The sequence below is a fragment of the Triturus cristatus genome, chromosome 1_1 (assembly GCF_964204655.1).
Source record: "Triturus cristatus chromosome 1_1, aTriCri1.1, whole genome shotgun sequence".
Taxonomy (NCBI): domain Eukaryota; kingdom Metazoa; phylum Chordata; class Amphibia; order Caudata; family Salamandridae; genus Triturus; species Triturus cristatus.
Genome location: NC_140579.1, coordinates 1,269,719,097 through 1,269,734,194, shown reverse-complemented (window position 1 = coordinate 1,269,734,194; position 15,098 = coordinate 1,269,719,097). Strand labels below are relative to the sequence as shown.

The following is a 15,098-nucleotide window of genomic DNA, read 5'->3' as shown; positions in this document are numbered from 1 at the left end:
ACACACCCACACGCACTCACCCACACGCACTCACCCACACGCACTCACCCACACGCACTCACCCACACGCACTCACCCACACGCACTCACCCACACGCACTCACCCACACGCACTCGCCCACACGCACTCGCCCACACGCACTCGCCCACACGCACACGCCCACACGCACACGCCCACACGCACACGCCCACACGCACACACCCACACGCACACACCCACACGCACACACCCACACGCACACACCCACACGCACACACCCACACGCACACACCCACACGCACACACCCACACGCACACACACGCACACCCGCACACACCCGCACACACCCACACGCACCCACACGCACACACCCACACGCACACACCCACACGCACACACCCACACGCACACACCCACACGCACACACCCACACGCACACACCCACACGCACACAACCACACGCACACACACAACCACACGCACACACACAACCACACGCACACACACAACCACACGCACACACACAACCACACGCACACACACAACCACACGCACACACACAACCACACGCACACACACAACCACACGCACACACACAACCACACGCACACACACAACCACACGCACACACACAACCACACGCACACACACAACCACACGCACACACACAACCACACGCACACACACAACCACACGCACACACACAACCACACGCACACACACAACCACACGCACACACACAACCACACGCACACACACAACCACACGCACACACACAACCACACGCACACACACAACCACACGCACACACACAACCACACGCACACACACAACCACACGCACACACACAACCACACGCACACACACAACCACACGCACACACACAACCACACGCACACACACAACCACACGCACACACACAACCACACGCACACACACAACCACACGCGCACACACACAACCACACGCGCGCACACACAACCACACGCAACCGCGCACACACCCACGCACACACAACCACACACACACACAACCACGCACACACAACCACACACACACACAACCACGCACACACAACCACACACACACACAACCACGCACACACAACCACACACACACACAACCACGCACACACAACCACACACACACACACACACACACACACAACCACGCACACACAACCACACACACACACACACACACACACAACCACACACACACACACACACACACAACCACACACACACACACACACACACACACACACCCGCACACACACACACACACACGCACACACACACGCACACACACACACACACACCCACACACACACACACACACACCCACACGCACACACACACCCACACGCACACACACACGCACACACACACCCACACACACACCCACACGCACACACACACGCACACGCACACACACAACCACACGCACACACACAACCACACGCACACACACAACCACACGCACACACACACAACCACACGCACACACACACAACCACACGCACACACAATCACACACACACACACACAACCACACACACACAACCACACGCACAACCACACACACACAACCACACACACACACACAACCACACACACACACACAACCACACACACACACAACCACACACACACCAAGCATTGGCATAGCCAATAGGTCTCGCCTTTGGGACCTTATAAGTGTTTAGGCATGCAACAGTTGATGTGGTTGCACCTAGGATATTGTGCTGCATAACTAAATACTTAGAAGATCCCAAAAGCGAGACCTATTGGCTATGCCAATGCTTGTTTGAAAGTTGCTGTTGAAGAAGACTGTCAGATAGGAAGGATGGATGTTAGCGGAAGACAAAGGGTAAGAATGGCACTGAGAGGATAGGGAAACGTACATGTTTCATTTAATCCAGAAATATCTCATTAGGTAAGGATTAGTTAAAGTGAATTGTGAACTTCAGAGAAAAAGTGGCTAATGTCCGCAAGTTATTTGCAATGTTTTTACAGTGTAATCAGAGTAGAAGAAAATATGAGCTTCATTAGCTTTCACATTTAGAGTACCTAAAAAGTTGCAAGAATTTCACCAAGGGGTACGCTTGTTTACGCTTAGCACAGTCCCTTCATTAATGAAATTTGTAATTCTTATGCATAATCTGTTGGCCTTAGGAAGGTTCAGAAATTCCAGTTCGGTTGAGTCTCTTTTTTTGGAAGCATCCTTATGTCACCTTCAAAGAGTACTCGTTTTGGAATGGAAATATAGGATCCTTGCCCTTTACATACCAATAAGTGGTGGTGGTAGCTTACCAGTATTTGTACATATTTAAGATGGCCTGTAGTGGCTACTGAACTGGTCTTGTGTAAAGTTCCACTTACACCCGGACCCTTCCACTGTCATCCTTTGTGCCTGTTAAGGTTGTGGGGAAATTACAGCGAGTATCCCAGTACCCATTTTGGATTGCACTCACTTTCTATGACGCGAGAGATGAGAGTATAGATTGCTCAGACAGCAGAAATGGATTGCCTGCTTTCCTAGAGTTTAAGGAAAGAGTCTTAGACATGGAAGCATGGGGCAACAGCAATTGTGCTCAAACACAGTAGTGGAAGTAGAACTGTAGCAGTTATGTTAGAACACTGTACTTGGAGTGGGAATTATAGAAGTTGGCCAGAGCTCAATAATTTTATATTGTAGAACCATGTACCCGAACCCCCAGTTACTGTGTGTAGTGTCTGTTTTTCTGGTTTTAACTACTTTGTTTTACAAAACAGCAGTAGACTGTACGTTAAATTCACATGTTTGTTGTTTGAGTTCTGAGTCTGTGCTTTCCACTCTTCTGAGCTAACCTGAGAGACCAGGGCTAAAGGGTGTACTTGGCCCACTTTGCTGCACTATAGTAGGATGGACAGCAGAGGCAAACGGCCCTAGCCACTATAATTGGGTCCCAGTATGCCTGCGTGCCCTGTGCTCAATCCTCCACCGAACAGGGTCTGACTGCTTCTCTAAAGCACTGGGTAGGAAACGATGCTTGATGTTTCTTGGTCTCCCTTCTGCTCCCAAGTGAGAAGGTTAAAATGCTCACCTTGCCCTACAGATAAAGAGTGGCTAAGGACATGCAAGGAGCCACCGAAAGATTAAAATAGGTTGGTTTGGGAAACAGTAGTGATGCAGAGAAATGGTGTAAGATCACAGACGTAGAAAGCCAAAAAGCTGGCATTTCTTTAGCCGTGAGGCAACGTTCAACCGGAAGGTGAGAAAACTAATAGTTTGCTCAACTTTATTCTGCAGGTGCAACTTGTTGGCCTTGATGAGGAGAGTTCGGAATTTATTTGTAGGAACACCTTTGATCATCCATACCCAACTACAAAACTGATGTGGATTCCTGACACTAAAGGAGTTTACCCAGACCTTTTGGCAACCAGTGGAGATTACCTCCGTGTTTGGCGTGTAAGTAATGTCAAATAATATTGGTTTCAGAGAAGTATGCTGATCTACTCTTGGAACAGTGTTGTGGAGCACTTAGCATTTGAGCCAGTACAAGTTTGTGACATATCTTATAAGTCACAAAAGGGTAAAATGCACATATGTGCACTTGCAAAATTATATCTGTTCTTTATTGGTGTGTTAAATCCTGTAACTTTTTGGTATAAATATTGCCAAGTGTAGAGCCTTGCACGAAATTAGTAATTAGTAATTGTTTGTTGAGCTAACTATAAATGGCTGGTTCAGAGGTTTTGCGTTTTTGTTTAGTAATCATAAATTCACATTGACTGCTATTTTTAAGGGAATTGTTTTGACATTTTTTTTGTTAATCTTATGAGAAATAGAAACTATAACTTAAAGTACATTTTTTGTTTCTTTTTGATGAAATTTTATGTTAGCCGAGATTGGTACTTTAGACCACTTGTTTTTGTGTGTAACCATCACTGTGGATAGGCCCTTGGCCCAACCTCCTGTGTGGCCTTTGGGCATTCGAATTGGGTTTCAAGAGCAGGACCCTATGGCCCATCCATGCACTCGACCACCTGCTGCTGAATGCCTTAATCTAGATGTCTTTAAACTGGGTGGCTGTGGTGCTATTTTCAGGGGGTGCACGCCCTTCAGCAGTTGGAGTCACAACGTGTGTGTAGGGGCTGGTTGGTGTAATGTTTGATAATTCACTGGTGCTTAAAAGGTAGCCTGAAAGTGTAGGAACGTGGAATCTGACTGCATGTTTGCCCCCACTTTTTTCCTGGTGTTTTGCTGGTTTTCGACTTAGGCTGGGGCCCTGAATAGCAGGATCCCTGCCAAACTATCTGCTTTCCCCTTTAAATTGATTACAAGTACTTTAGGTACACTCCAGATTGGATTCTGGGGTACCCTTATGAGTCACTAGTATATGGTATACTATATACCCAGGGCATAGGTACCCCAGAGGCCTACCAGGGGCTGCAGCATGTATTGTGCCACCCCTGCGAAACCTTCCAAAATCACACCACAGGTCTGCTACTGCAGCCTGGGTAAAGTGGTGTATGCACCCCTTACTGAGAAATAGGTTACCTATATCTCTCCATATCACTGCATATGTAAACCTATCGCTCACCCCTATGGCAGGCCTTAACAATCCTGAAAGCAGGGTGCTGGGTTTCATGTGAGAGTGTGCCCATGCATGAGCAGAGCCCCTCTGCAGCTTTCGGAACCTTTATTCCGGGATTGATTGTGATGCAGCCAAACCATATACTCTTAAGTGCATTATAATCTCGCGGTAAATGCTAACTTTGGGATGGCTGCATGGAAACATGTTGTCTTTGGTGTCAAACACCTTGAAATCATACCCCTACACCAGTAACTGGTGTGGGAGTATGATCCCACCCTTCTAGAGGGAGAGACATGACGGCACCAGTATAACCGCTACCAACTTAACAGACCCTGGCATCACAAAATGGATGCTGCCAGCCAAAGACACGAGTCTGCCCTCCTGCTGCTGGACGAAACTCCGGCAGGGGAGGCCGGGACGATAGGTTTCCTGTCACAGGGAGGTGTCACCACCTCCCAGACAGGCTGTAGTGTATTGGGGCTGGGTGGGTGCACCCCAAGAGTGCTTTGTAGTCTGCACTGGGGGCACATTTGGTGTCCCTGTGCCTAGTCCAGCTCAAACCGGTTGCAGGGACTACCAGCCCCTGGTCTGGCGCGAAACTGGACAAAGGAAAGGGGTGTAGCCACCCTCCCATAGGTGGGTCCCTAGAGTTTGTCCCACCCCTTCCTTGGGTATAAGATAGGTACCCCTGGCAACAGGACCTTAGATTACACCTGGACGAAACTCTGATACTTTATCCTGGAACTTCGACGATCTACATTGAACTAGATGACTGAAGAATCTCCCTTGGAGTAAAGGATTACTCCCCTGCAAGGCAGGCACCAAAGACGCATCGGTCCGGTTTGCATCTCCGAAGCTCCCACTGGACTCCGAAGAATTTTGCAACACAGGAGGTGGGTTTCCGTGGTCTTAGAGGTCGATCAGTGCCCACAGCAAGTCTGTGGCCCGTATCCCTCGTGACGACCATGCAACCCGAACCCCTGGACACCGCGACCATTTGCAGAAGCATCAGCTTTCCAACGACTCCTGCAGCTGAGCTTTGGGTTACTTGTAGCCCTGACCCCGAGCAGCATTTGCACCAAAGATTGCCCGCCTGCACTCCACTAGTGTTCCGTGAGCTGGCCCTTTGTGTTAACACTGGTCTGTCGACTGGTCGGTCCCTGTGAAGGCAACTTTAACTTTAATTGGGCTTACCTGGTTGCTCCAGACGTGCCCTCACTCTCCATCGCTTGGGAAGTCTCCAGGACCTTGCTGCTCCGCGCTGAAGCATCTTTTCTCTTCCTGCGTGGGTTGCTGTTGCCAAGGCTTGTTGGGTCCAATCCGGGCACTGACACCGCAGCACTCGACTTCCTTCGCGGGACAGCTCGAATCCAGCTCCTGTTCGTCGGTTGATTCCTCCTGGTCCTCGTGGCTGCAGAGTAAAGCTTTACCTCTTCGCACCTGAAACACTCAACTTCGGTGGGCATTCGTCTGTCGTGCCCCTGGTCACTGGCAAGTGACCCAGACTTTGTCCCGTCTGATTTCAGGTTCTTCTGATCTTCAATCCAGGCTTGGATCACACCGGACACTTTTCTCCTTCCCGGCAGCAGCACTTTGCAGCAGATCGCCATTGAAAACAACGACTATTCCCAACACCATTTGACACCTATGCACCCGGCTTCCCTGGGTGAGGTAACTTGAGTACTCCGGTGCTCCCGTGGGTGCTGGCCCTAGAGCCCCTAAGTCTAAAGGGGTTTGCTCAAAGTCCTCTCCTAAGTGTCCTTAACTTCTAAAATTCCAACCGCGACTTTCCCATAGAATAGTACTGGGCTTGCGGCTGTGTTTTCACACTGCACACGTCCCCCGTGGGTCTCCTGTGTCGCTACCTTGGGTGGTTCCTTGGGGTCACAATGATTCTACGTGCTCTAGGCACTGTGTCTAGTCAAGTCGTGGTTCTTATACCACTTTCTTAATATATGGTTTGCTCCGCCCCTAGGGCCCATTGTATATTGTGCTATTTACTGTTGTTTTAGAACTGTATTATTGTGTATCTTGGACTCTAATCTAATAAAGCGATTAGTAGTGAGTGTTTAGAAATAAATTCATATATTTGATATATACCTTGTGTGGTTCTCCTTTCATTTAGTAAGTCAAGAGGTTATAATCTGGTAAACCAAGCTGCTTTACACTCCTTTAAGACTCTCCATAGCTACCACTAGGATTGCTTTCAATAAAGATTGTCTTTAAACCTATCCTCAATAAGGGTTGTTTGGACTGGTGCAAGGTGCCCACTATAACTAGTGGACAGCATATGCCAGGCCAACTCCTCACAAAAGAGCGATCTTTGTTTGGTGTTTCCAGCCTGTCTTTCACACATCATTTACAGTGATGGGGGTTAGTGGAGGAGCCTGCTGCCTCATCAGACTGGCACTGATGCCAATGAGAGCAGCGTTAACTTTGTCTGGACTGATTCCTAGGCGGCTATTAATGTTGGCTGAAGGAATCGGAACATGGGGGTTAGGGGGAACATGCTAACTCAATCTGATTTTCAAATAGGGAGAGGTGACTGCCTGCTGAGTACCTCATAGCAATGGTTCATGCTAGAGAGGGAGGAGGGTACCTGTTTTGCCTGGAACTCCATGAAATCTGTAATTCATGGAATGCCTATGGAGTTCCAGTTGGAATTGTGATAAGTCGCCTAATGGGGACTTGAATATAGTCTTAAGCTCCCAACGAGTGGTCATCTTATCTTGCGAGACCTTATCTCATCCTTCTCTGATCATGCTGAGGGTTTCCCTGGGATCTGCGCTCACCCACTCTCTTCAACCTGTTCATGGAGCCTTTAACCGACATTCTACAATCATCCAGCATTCACTAATGGATGTACACAGATGCTACTCAACTGTACCTGAAGATCTCCTTTCCTGAGGACATCAGGTCCTTCAACTCAGTCTTACTGAAAACACAAAGCTGGTTGACACATAACCACCTGAAGTTAAAGGCTCTTAAAACGGATTTCCTCTTAATCGCACCACCCAAGCAATCTCCAGTCATAGAACAATGGATGAATCAGCTAACTGCTCTTGATTGTATGCCACACATCGTCGATTCCTCAATCTCTTTGGGAATAATGCTAGACAAGAGTCTGAATATGCAGAAGCACATTAGTACAATCACCAAAGGAGCGAACTTCTAACTCTGCATCTTAAGGAAAATAAAACCATTTCTCCCTTCACATGACTTAAAGGTTGAGGTGCAAGCCTTGGTGATCTCAAAGCTGGATTATGGTAGTGCAACCCTTTGCTTCCTTCCAAGATCGAAGATGGCTCATCTCAGGGCTGCCCTCCATTCTGCTGCAAGGCTCTTCACAGGCACAAAAAGACAGTCATATCTTGCCAGATCTGATAGCCCTGAACTGGCTCCCATGTGAAGCTCGGATACAACTAAAAATTGCATGTATGGCACATAAAGCCATTCATTTCAATACCCCAATGTACCTCGCTCAAAAACTGGAGCTCATGGGTGGTTCGAGAGCCTCTAGAAGTGCCAGTACTTTACTGCCTAAACCACAAAAATTCAATAAAAATAAAAAAAACTACACTCGAGCCTTCTCGGGTATCGCCTGAGGGTTATGGAACTCCTTTCCCCCTGGAATCAGGTTGATCCCTCTACTTTCCTTTTCAAAAAGGAAGTAAAATTGTTACTGATGAAGAGATCTATTTCCATAGAAGGGGAGCTTCCAAGGAGCTAGAGGACACCCTCGCTGGTTTGAGTCTACGAACTATGTTTTGTGGACCTATTGGTCCTTTGTGACCTCCGCTTCTTCCGTTTACAAATGTTATACTGTACTGTGCCATGACACCCCTATGCCCCTGTTCAAGGAAGAAAACGATACGGATGAAGAATCCTCTGCCTCAGTCCTAGCTTCCCAAGCTCCCTAGGGTGCCCAACTCTACAAGAATGTTAACTTTGTTTTTCATTTGGTTGCTCTGTTTTTACCTCTTGCATCCTTCTTGATGTATAAACTGTAAAGCACTCTGATACCCTCAGGGATGTATGAAGATGCAACGCAAACAAACACAACGCACACCATTACATCGCATTTCTCACATCGCACGCACAGTTACATCGCATGCATTCACCACGCAAACCATACCATCGCACTGCGCCCTCACATGCATGCAAAAGACCTTTACAACGCACACAAAGACCACGCATTCTATCACACCGCAAAATTCTCCCTAACGGCCACCCAAACACAGTACAACGCCCTGACACTTCCCTCAACCCTAAGACGTAAACAGACAAGTCAAAAACAGTATCATACATTAACCCTAATACCTAAAACACTCCCATATACGACTCTTAACCCAAAGCCCTAACTCCAAAGCCTAAAACACTCCTGTTAGACCTGTCAGCCCTTTGGGTGGTCCCTCCTCATCATTATTTATTTTGTCCCCCTTTTGCCTCAAACCCTGTTTGAATTTTTCCTTTTTGGGAACCACCAGACTTTTTAGTATTGATGCAGATTCAGGGAGCCATTTTATCTACCCCTGGAACTTCTGTCTGAGGGCCTGGAGCACAAAATGGTGGCCACCTGTGACATCATCAGCACCCACTGGAACCTACCAGCACCTTCCAGAACATTCCAGAACCCTGTGACAGTTGGAGGCGGTTTAGAATGTTGGGAAGCTAAGACAGAGAGTTGGCAGTTGGAGCTGGCAGTTGGCACCTGACTGGTGAAGAGTGAGCAGCAGAAACCTGAAGGAGGAAGGAGTGAGGCAGCAGGGGTGGAAACTTGTGCCTGGAGTGGGGTCCATAAACCCACCCTTGATACTAGTCCCTACTGACTGAGCCCAGCCTGGAGCCCTGTGTGGGAAGAAGCAAGAAAAACCATCTTAAGGACCTGGACAGCAGGAACAGGCCTTAGAATCCAAGAACAGCAAGATCCTGACCTGGATACTGGTTTCCCTGGAGTCTGACGTCGAGTAGCCTGGAGACCTGGAGCCCGAGGTGGAGAAGCGGCGCTGACTGGAAAAGCAGACGTCGTACCCGGAGCCGCCAGAGGTCGAGAGAGGGCGCCGACGGAGGTCGGAGAAGTACCAGAGGTCGAGGAGGAAGTCACCCGAGGTCGAGTGAGCGGCGTCGACGGGGGAGTGAAGTCCGCCCTCCGGAGTCGCCGGAGACCGAGGTGAAGCGTGCCGGAGGTCGGGAGTGGAGATCGCACTCCGGAGTCGCCGGAACCTGAGGAGAGGAGCACCGGAGGTCGGGAGTGAGGTCGCACTCCGGAGTCGCCGGAACCCGAGGAGAGGAGCACCGGAGGTCGGGAGTGAGGATCGCACTCCGGAGCCGCCGGAAGTCGACATCGAGCCAAGGCCGGCCGACGTCATCGAAACTGAGGTCGCCATCGGACCGGAGCCGCCCGAAGTCGACATCGAGCCAAGACTGCCCGACGCCATCGATCGGAGGTCGAGATCGAGCCGAGGCCGCCGACATCGAACCGGAACCGCCTCACGGCGTCGACACGACTCCAGCGGCGTCGGAGCTTCAGAAAAAGGGCAGTAAGTGGAATAGAGGGCGCCTAAGGCCCTGTGGAATCCTAAGAGACTACCCTAGGGGTTAGAGAGGTGCTGGAACCTGCTTGACTGTGCCAGGGGTGAGCTGAGACTAATTCAGAGGGGTTGTGTAGAGTGGGAGAGACAGGTCTCTAGTATTTCCCCCTTGATCTACCTCAGTTTAGGCCTCAGCCTTGACCAAGCTAGGGAGCAGACACCCTCAAGCCATCCACCTAACCACAAGCTGTGCCTGGGCCAAATCAGCCCATAGTAATCTCAAATGTGATCTGATTCTATAAGTGTCACTGTCAGCTTTTAATTATTTATTGAGAGCACTGTATTTATTGTATTTAACCTATTTATTGCTTCACTGTATTTATTGTTCCACAGTATTTATTGTCGCACAATATTTATTGGTTTGCCGTATTTATTGCCTCAGAATATTTAATTGCCTGTATGTAATGCACTTATATTTATGCCTTTATTATTTATGATCACCCCTATTTATTGAATCATTAAGCCAGTATTTATTTGACCTGCACTATCTAAAAAGCCTTGTATATTGTGATTGTGTTATTATTTATTTAATCAGCAACTAAGAGAAAAAGAAGATAAAGAAAGATATTTTCATAATTTTTACGGTGTAGAGTCGTTTTTGGAACGGATGCGCGCATGGTTATTGTATGGGTATGTCGTATGCTTAGCACGGTGCCTGATTCCTGACCACTCAAGCCAAGCTACCACAGTGTGTCTGGGAGACCAACACCACCCTTTCCGGTGTGGGAGTGGGGTTTTCCAACATAATTGGTGTTCAGTGGTGGGATAGAGCTGTGCCTACGTATACTCAACAATAACTGTGGGTAGTCCATAGGCCTACACCGGGAGTTTTCTCAAAGCGGCCTTCCTAATTGTGAGTTTTTGTTTTTCCAAATTTACTCTGGTGGTGGGAGGAGGTATTATATAAGGTACCCCCCTGCATAGTTACTGCAAATAACTGTCCTCTGACCTGAGTGGGCAAGATGGATTTTGTACTGGAGAATTTAGAAACGTACACTGTGGCCCAACTCGGGGAGTTTTGTCAGCGGGAGGGGGTGTATTGTCCCCCAGGAGCAAAGAAGGGTGCACTCCAAACCAGCTTAAGGGCTTGGGGGGAGGCACGACGAGAAAGCAAGGCTGAGGAGGAGGACAGGGATAGAGAGCCCGACAGTGAGGGAGCTGGTTTGTACCAACCTGAGGTGGGGAACCTGTCAGCGGGGCCCAGGACACTTTCCAGGAAGGGCAGCAGTGCCTCTAGCGGTGGCTTGTCTGAAGTGGAGTTAACAGACCGGAGGGAGAAAACACAGCTCACATGGGACTTAGCAAGGCTGGAGAAGGAGAAGGAGGAACAGAGGATGGCTCATGAGATCAGGCTGAAAGAGATAGATCTTCAGATCCTGAGAATCGGGGCACACCCTGTACCTAACGGTGGCAGCGAAGAACGAGAGTACACCAGGGAACCCAAACCCTACCTGCCAAAGGACATAGTAGCTAGCTATGGGGTGGGTGACGATATCGCCAAGTGGCTAGCGGCCTATGAGGTCTCGTTAAGGGCCCATGGGGTTCCAGAGAAGTACTGGGGAGGGGGATTGTACAAGTACATGCCTCCAGCTGGTAGGGATGCATTATTGGCCCTCGAGGAGGATGAGCAGACCCACTACCCCACCATGAAACTGGCGCTCATAAGAAAGTTTGGACTAACACCCGAAAAGTACAGACAGAAGTTCAGGGGTAGTCACAAACTGGGCACACAGAATTGGGTGGACTTCCTGGACTATGCAAAGAAGGCACTAGAGGGTTGGATTCAGGGCAGTGAAGTGAGGAACTACGAGGGGTTGTTTGATCTAGTACTGAAGGAACACCTGCTCGAGAAATGTTTCCCTGAACTGCGTCAACACCTGGTGGATAGCAAGCTGACCAGTCCCCGGAAGCTTGCTGAGGAGGCGGACATTTGGGCTAGTACCCGGGTGTCCCCAAGGGGGACTGGAGGGGGATACTCAAAAGGCCGGACAGGGCGCCCCCCAGAAGAAAGAGGGAGGGGAAAAGAAAAAGGAGTTCTCCAAAGGCCCCCAAAATAACTTCCAAGGGAAGGGAACAGGATTCCCCCCTAGGGCTAACCCACCCAGAAACCCTAATCCTGGCCAGAGTCAGCAGCCAAGGGTTGTCCATTGCTACGAGTGCGGTGGCGTTGGACACTATAAAGGAGATCCGAAGTGCCTGAAACGACCACCCCCTCCCATTGGAGGAAAGACCCCCGGAGTAGCTAGTGTAGTGCTCGGGGAGGAGATGCCCTTAACTAAGGGAAGGGAGTGGGCGGGTGTCACTTTAGTGTCCCTGGGAGAACGGGAGATGGTTCCTAAGATCCAGGTGCCCGCAAATACCGTAAAGTATGGGCAGTGGGTCACCATCAACGGCCAAAGAGGGGAGGCTCTGAGAGACACAGGAGCCAGTATGACTATGGTACGTAGCCAACTGGTGTCTCCAGAGCAGGTAATTCCTGATGTACTCCACCCAGCCGCGATGGCTGACGGCAGAACAGGCCACTATCCAGTGGCCGAGGTTCCCTTTGAATGGGGGGGGGGTTGCAGGTTCACTTCGAGTTGCCGTAAGCCCTGCCGTGCCAGTCGATTGTCTACTGGGGAATGACATGGAGCACAACGCTTGGAAGGAGGTGGAATACCGAACTCATACTGAGATGCTGGGTACACCTGACTGGGCCTGTGTGAGCACAGGGTCCGCGACTACCCGGAGAGGGAGTTCGTTTCGGCTGGAGCCTGGAACAAAGGCCCAGCCAGCTGCCAGTCAAGGGAAGAACCGAGGACAGGAGGAGCCTGCCTCGGCGTCCGCACCCCGTAGGACGGATAGGCCACCGGAGGTGGTGGACCAGGAGTCTGCGGTGGGGGATGTTACCAACCTGGGGGACCTACCCATCCCGGCCGAGTGGCACGTGGAGGGAGGCCCGTCCAGGGAGGAATTCTGCCAGGGCCAGAGGGAGTGCCCTACCCTTGAGGGGCTAAGGCGTCAGGCCCAAGCCCAGGCAGCAGGGAACGTTGAAGGGAACTACAGTGTTTACTGGGAGGATGGCCTCCTCTACAGTGAACCCAAGGCACCCCTACACGGATCGTCACGAGCCTTGGTAGTCCCTCAACGTTATCGAGCCTTCCTTCTGGAGTTGGCTCACGAGATCCCATTGGCAGGACACCTGGGGCAAGACAAGACCTTCGCCCGTCTTGTCCCACACTTTTATTGGCCTCAGATGAAAGTGTCGTCCGATACCTACTGCCGGACATGTGTGTCTTGCCAAGCCAGTGGGAAAACAGGGGTGAAGCTGAAAGCTCCCCTGGAACCACTTCCTGTCGTTAGCACCCCCTTTGAAAGGGTGGGCATCGACATTGTGGGTCCGTTAGATCCACCTACTACAGCTGGTCACAGGTTTATCCTGGTTCTGGTGGATCATGCCACACGGTACCCAGAGGCAATACCTCTGAGGACCATAACAGCACCTGTTGTGGCTAGGGCCCTAATGGGAATCTTTACCCGAGTGGGTTTTCCCAAGGAAGTTGTGTCCGACAGGGGGACCAACTTCATGTCAGCGTACATGCGGGCGATGTGGAAGGAGTGTGGAGTGACCTTCCGGTTCCCAACTCCTTACCACCCCCAGACCAATGGTCTGGTGGAGAGGTTTAACAAAACCTTGAAGGGCATGATCAGAAGTCTGCCTGAAAGCCTGCGGAGGAAATGGGACGTCCTCCTACCCTGTCTACTCTTTTCTTACAGGGAAGTGCCACAGAAGGGAGTGGGCTTCAGCCCCTTCGAGCTTCTGTATGGGCACCCTGTACGTGGACCTCTCAACCTGGTGAGAGACGGATGGGAAAGAACTCCCAGAAAGCTTCCCCAGGATGTGGTGAGCTACATGCTGGCCTTCCGGAGCCAAATGGCTAAGTTGTGGAAGCAAGCTTCTGACAACTTGGAAGCCAGCCAAGCAGTGATGAAGGCGTGGTATGACCACAACGCTCACCCGGTGGAGTTGGAGCCTGGCCAGAAGGTGTGGGTGATCGAACCGGGAGAGCTTAGCGCCCTCCAGGATCGCTGGTCAGGACCCTTTGAGGTGTTGGAAAAGAAGGGTAAGGCTACCTACTTGGTGGACCTGAAGACCCCTCGTCAGCCCCTGCGGGTGCTGCATGCCAACCGCCTCAAACCCCACCACGAGAGGCCCGAAGTCATCTTGATGATGGTGACTGACGGAGGAGAGGACGTGGAAAGCGAGCCTCTCCCTGATTTGTTTGCGTCTCAAGAGAAGGATGGGTCGGTGGAGGGAGTGATTCTCTCCCCATCTCTAACTCCTGAACAGCGGGAGGACTGCCGCCAGGTCCTGGGACAGTACTCTTCGTTGTTCTCCCTTGTCCCGGGTAGGACTCACCTGTGCGTCCATGACGTGGACACAGGAGACAGCCCACCTGTGAAGTCCAAGATCTACTGGATGTCAGACAAGGTGAAGGCCAGCATTCACAGTGAAGTCACTAAGATGCTGGAGCTAGGAGTGGTCGAACCTTCTAGCAGCCCCTGGTCCAGTCCGGTGGTACTAGTACCAAAAGCTGCACCACCGGGTGCCCAACCGGAACTGAGGTTCTGTGTGGACTACCGGGGACTGAATTCAGTGACCAAAACTGATGCTCATCCGATCCCTAGGGCGGATGAATTGATTGACCGGCTGGGAGCTGCCCAATATCTAAGTACCTTTTGACCTTACTTCTGGGTACTGGCAGATCTCTTTGACTGATGGAGCAAGGGAAAGGTCAGCCTTCTCCACGCCCAATGGCCACTACCAGTTCTGTGTGATGCCCTTTGGGCTCAAGAACGCACCTGCCACGTTTCAGCGCCTGGTAAACCAGATCCTCACCGGAATGGAGAGTTTCTCTGCTGCTTATCTGGATGACATAGCCGTCTTCAGTAACAGCTGGGAGG

The 15,098-nt window shown here is 50.5% G+C and overlaps 1 protein-coding gene across 10 annotated transcripts in view; it reads left to right on the top strand.

The window, feature by feature from the left end:
- Positions 1–15,098, top strand: part of LOC146871936 (DDB1- and CUL4-associated factor 7) — a 919,103-nt gene that overhangs the window by 23,599 nt on the left and 880,406 nt on the right. For all 10 annotated transcript variants that reach the window (XR_014981237.1, XM_085652229.1, XM_085652220.1 and 7 more), the window contains exon 2: positions 3,276–3,434. Coding sequence is in view for 9 of the 10 variants with exons in the window: in XM_085652229.1 (XP_085508355.1) it covers positions 3,276–3,434 (159 nt within the window). In the remaining variant the exon portion in view is untranslated. The remainder of the gene's footprint in view (positions 1–3,275; positions 3,435–15,098) is intronic.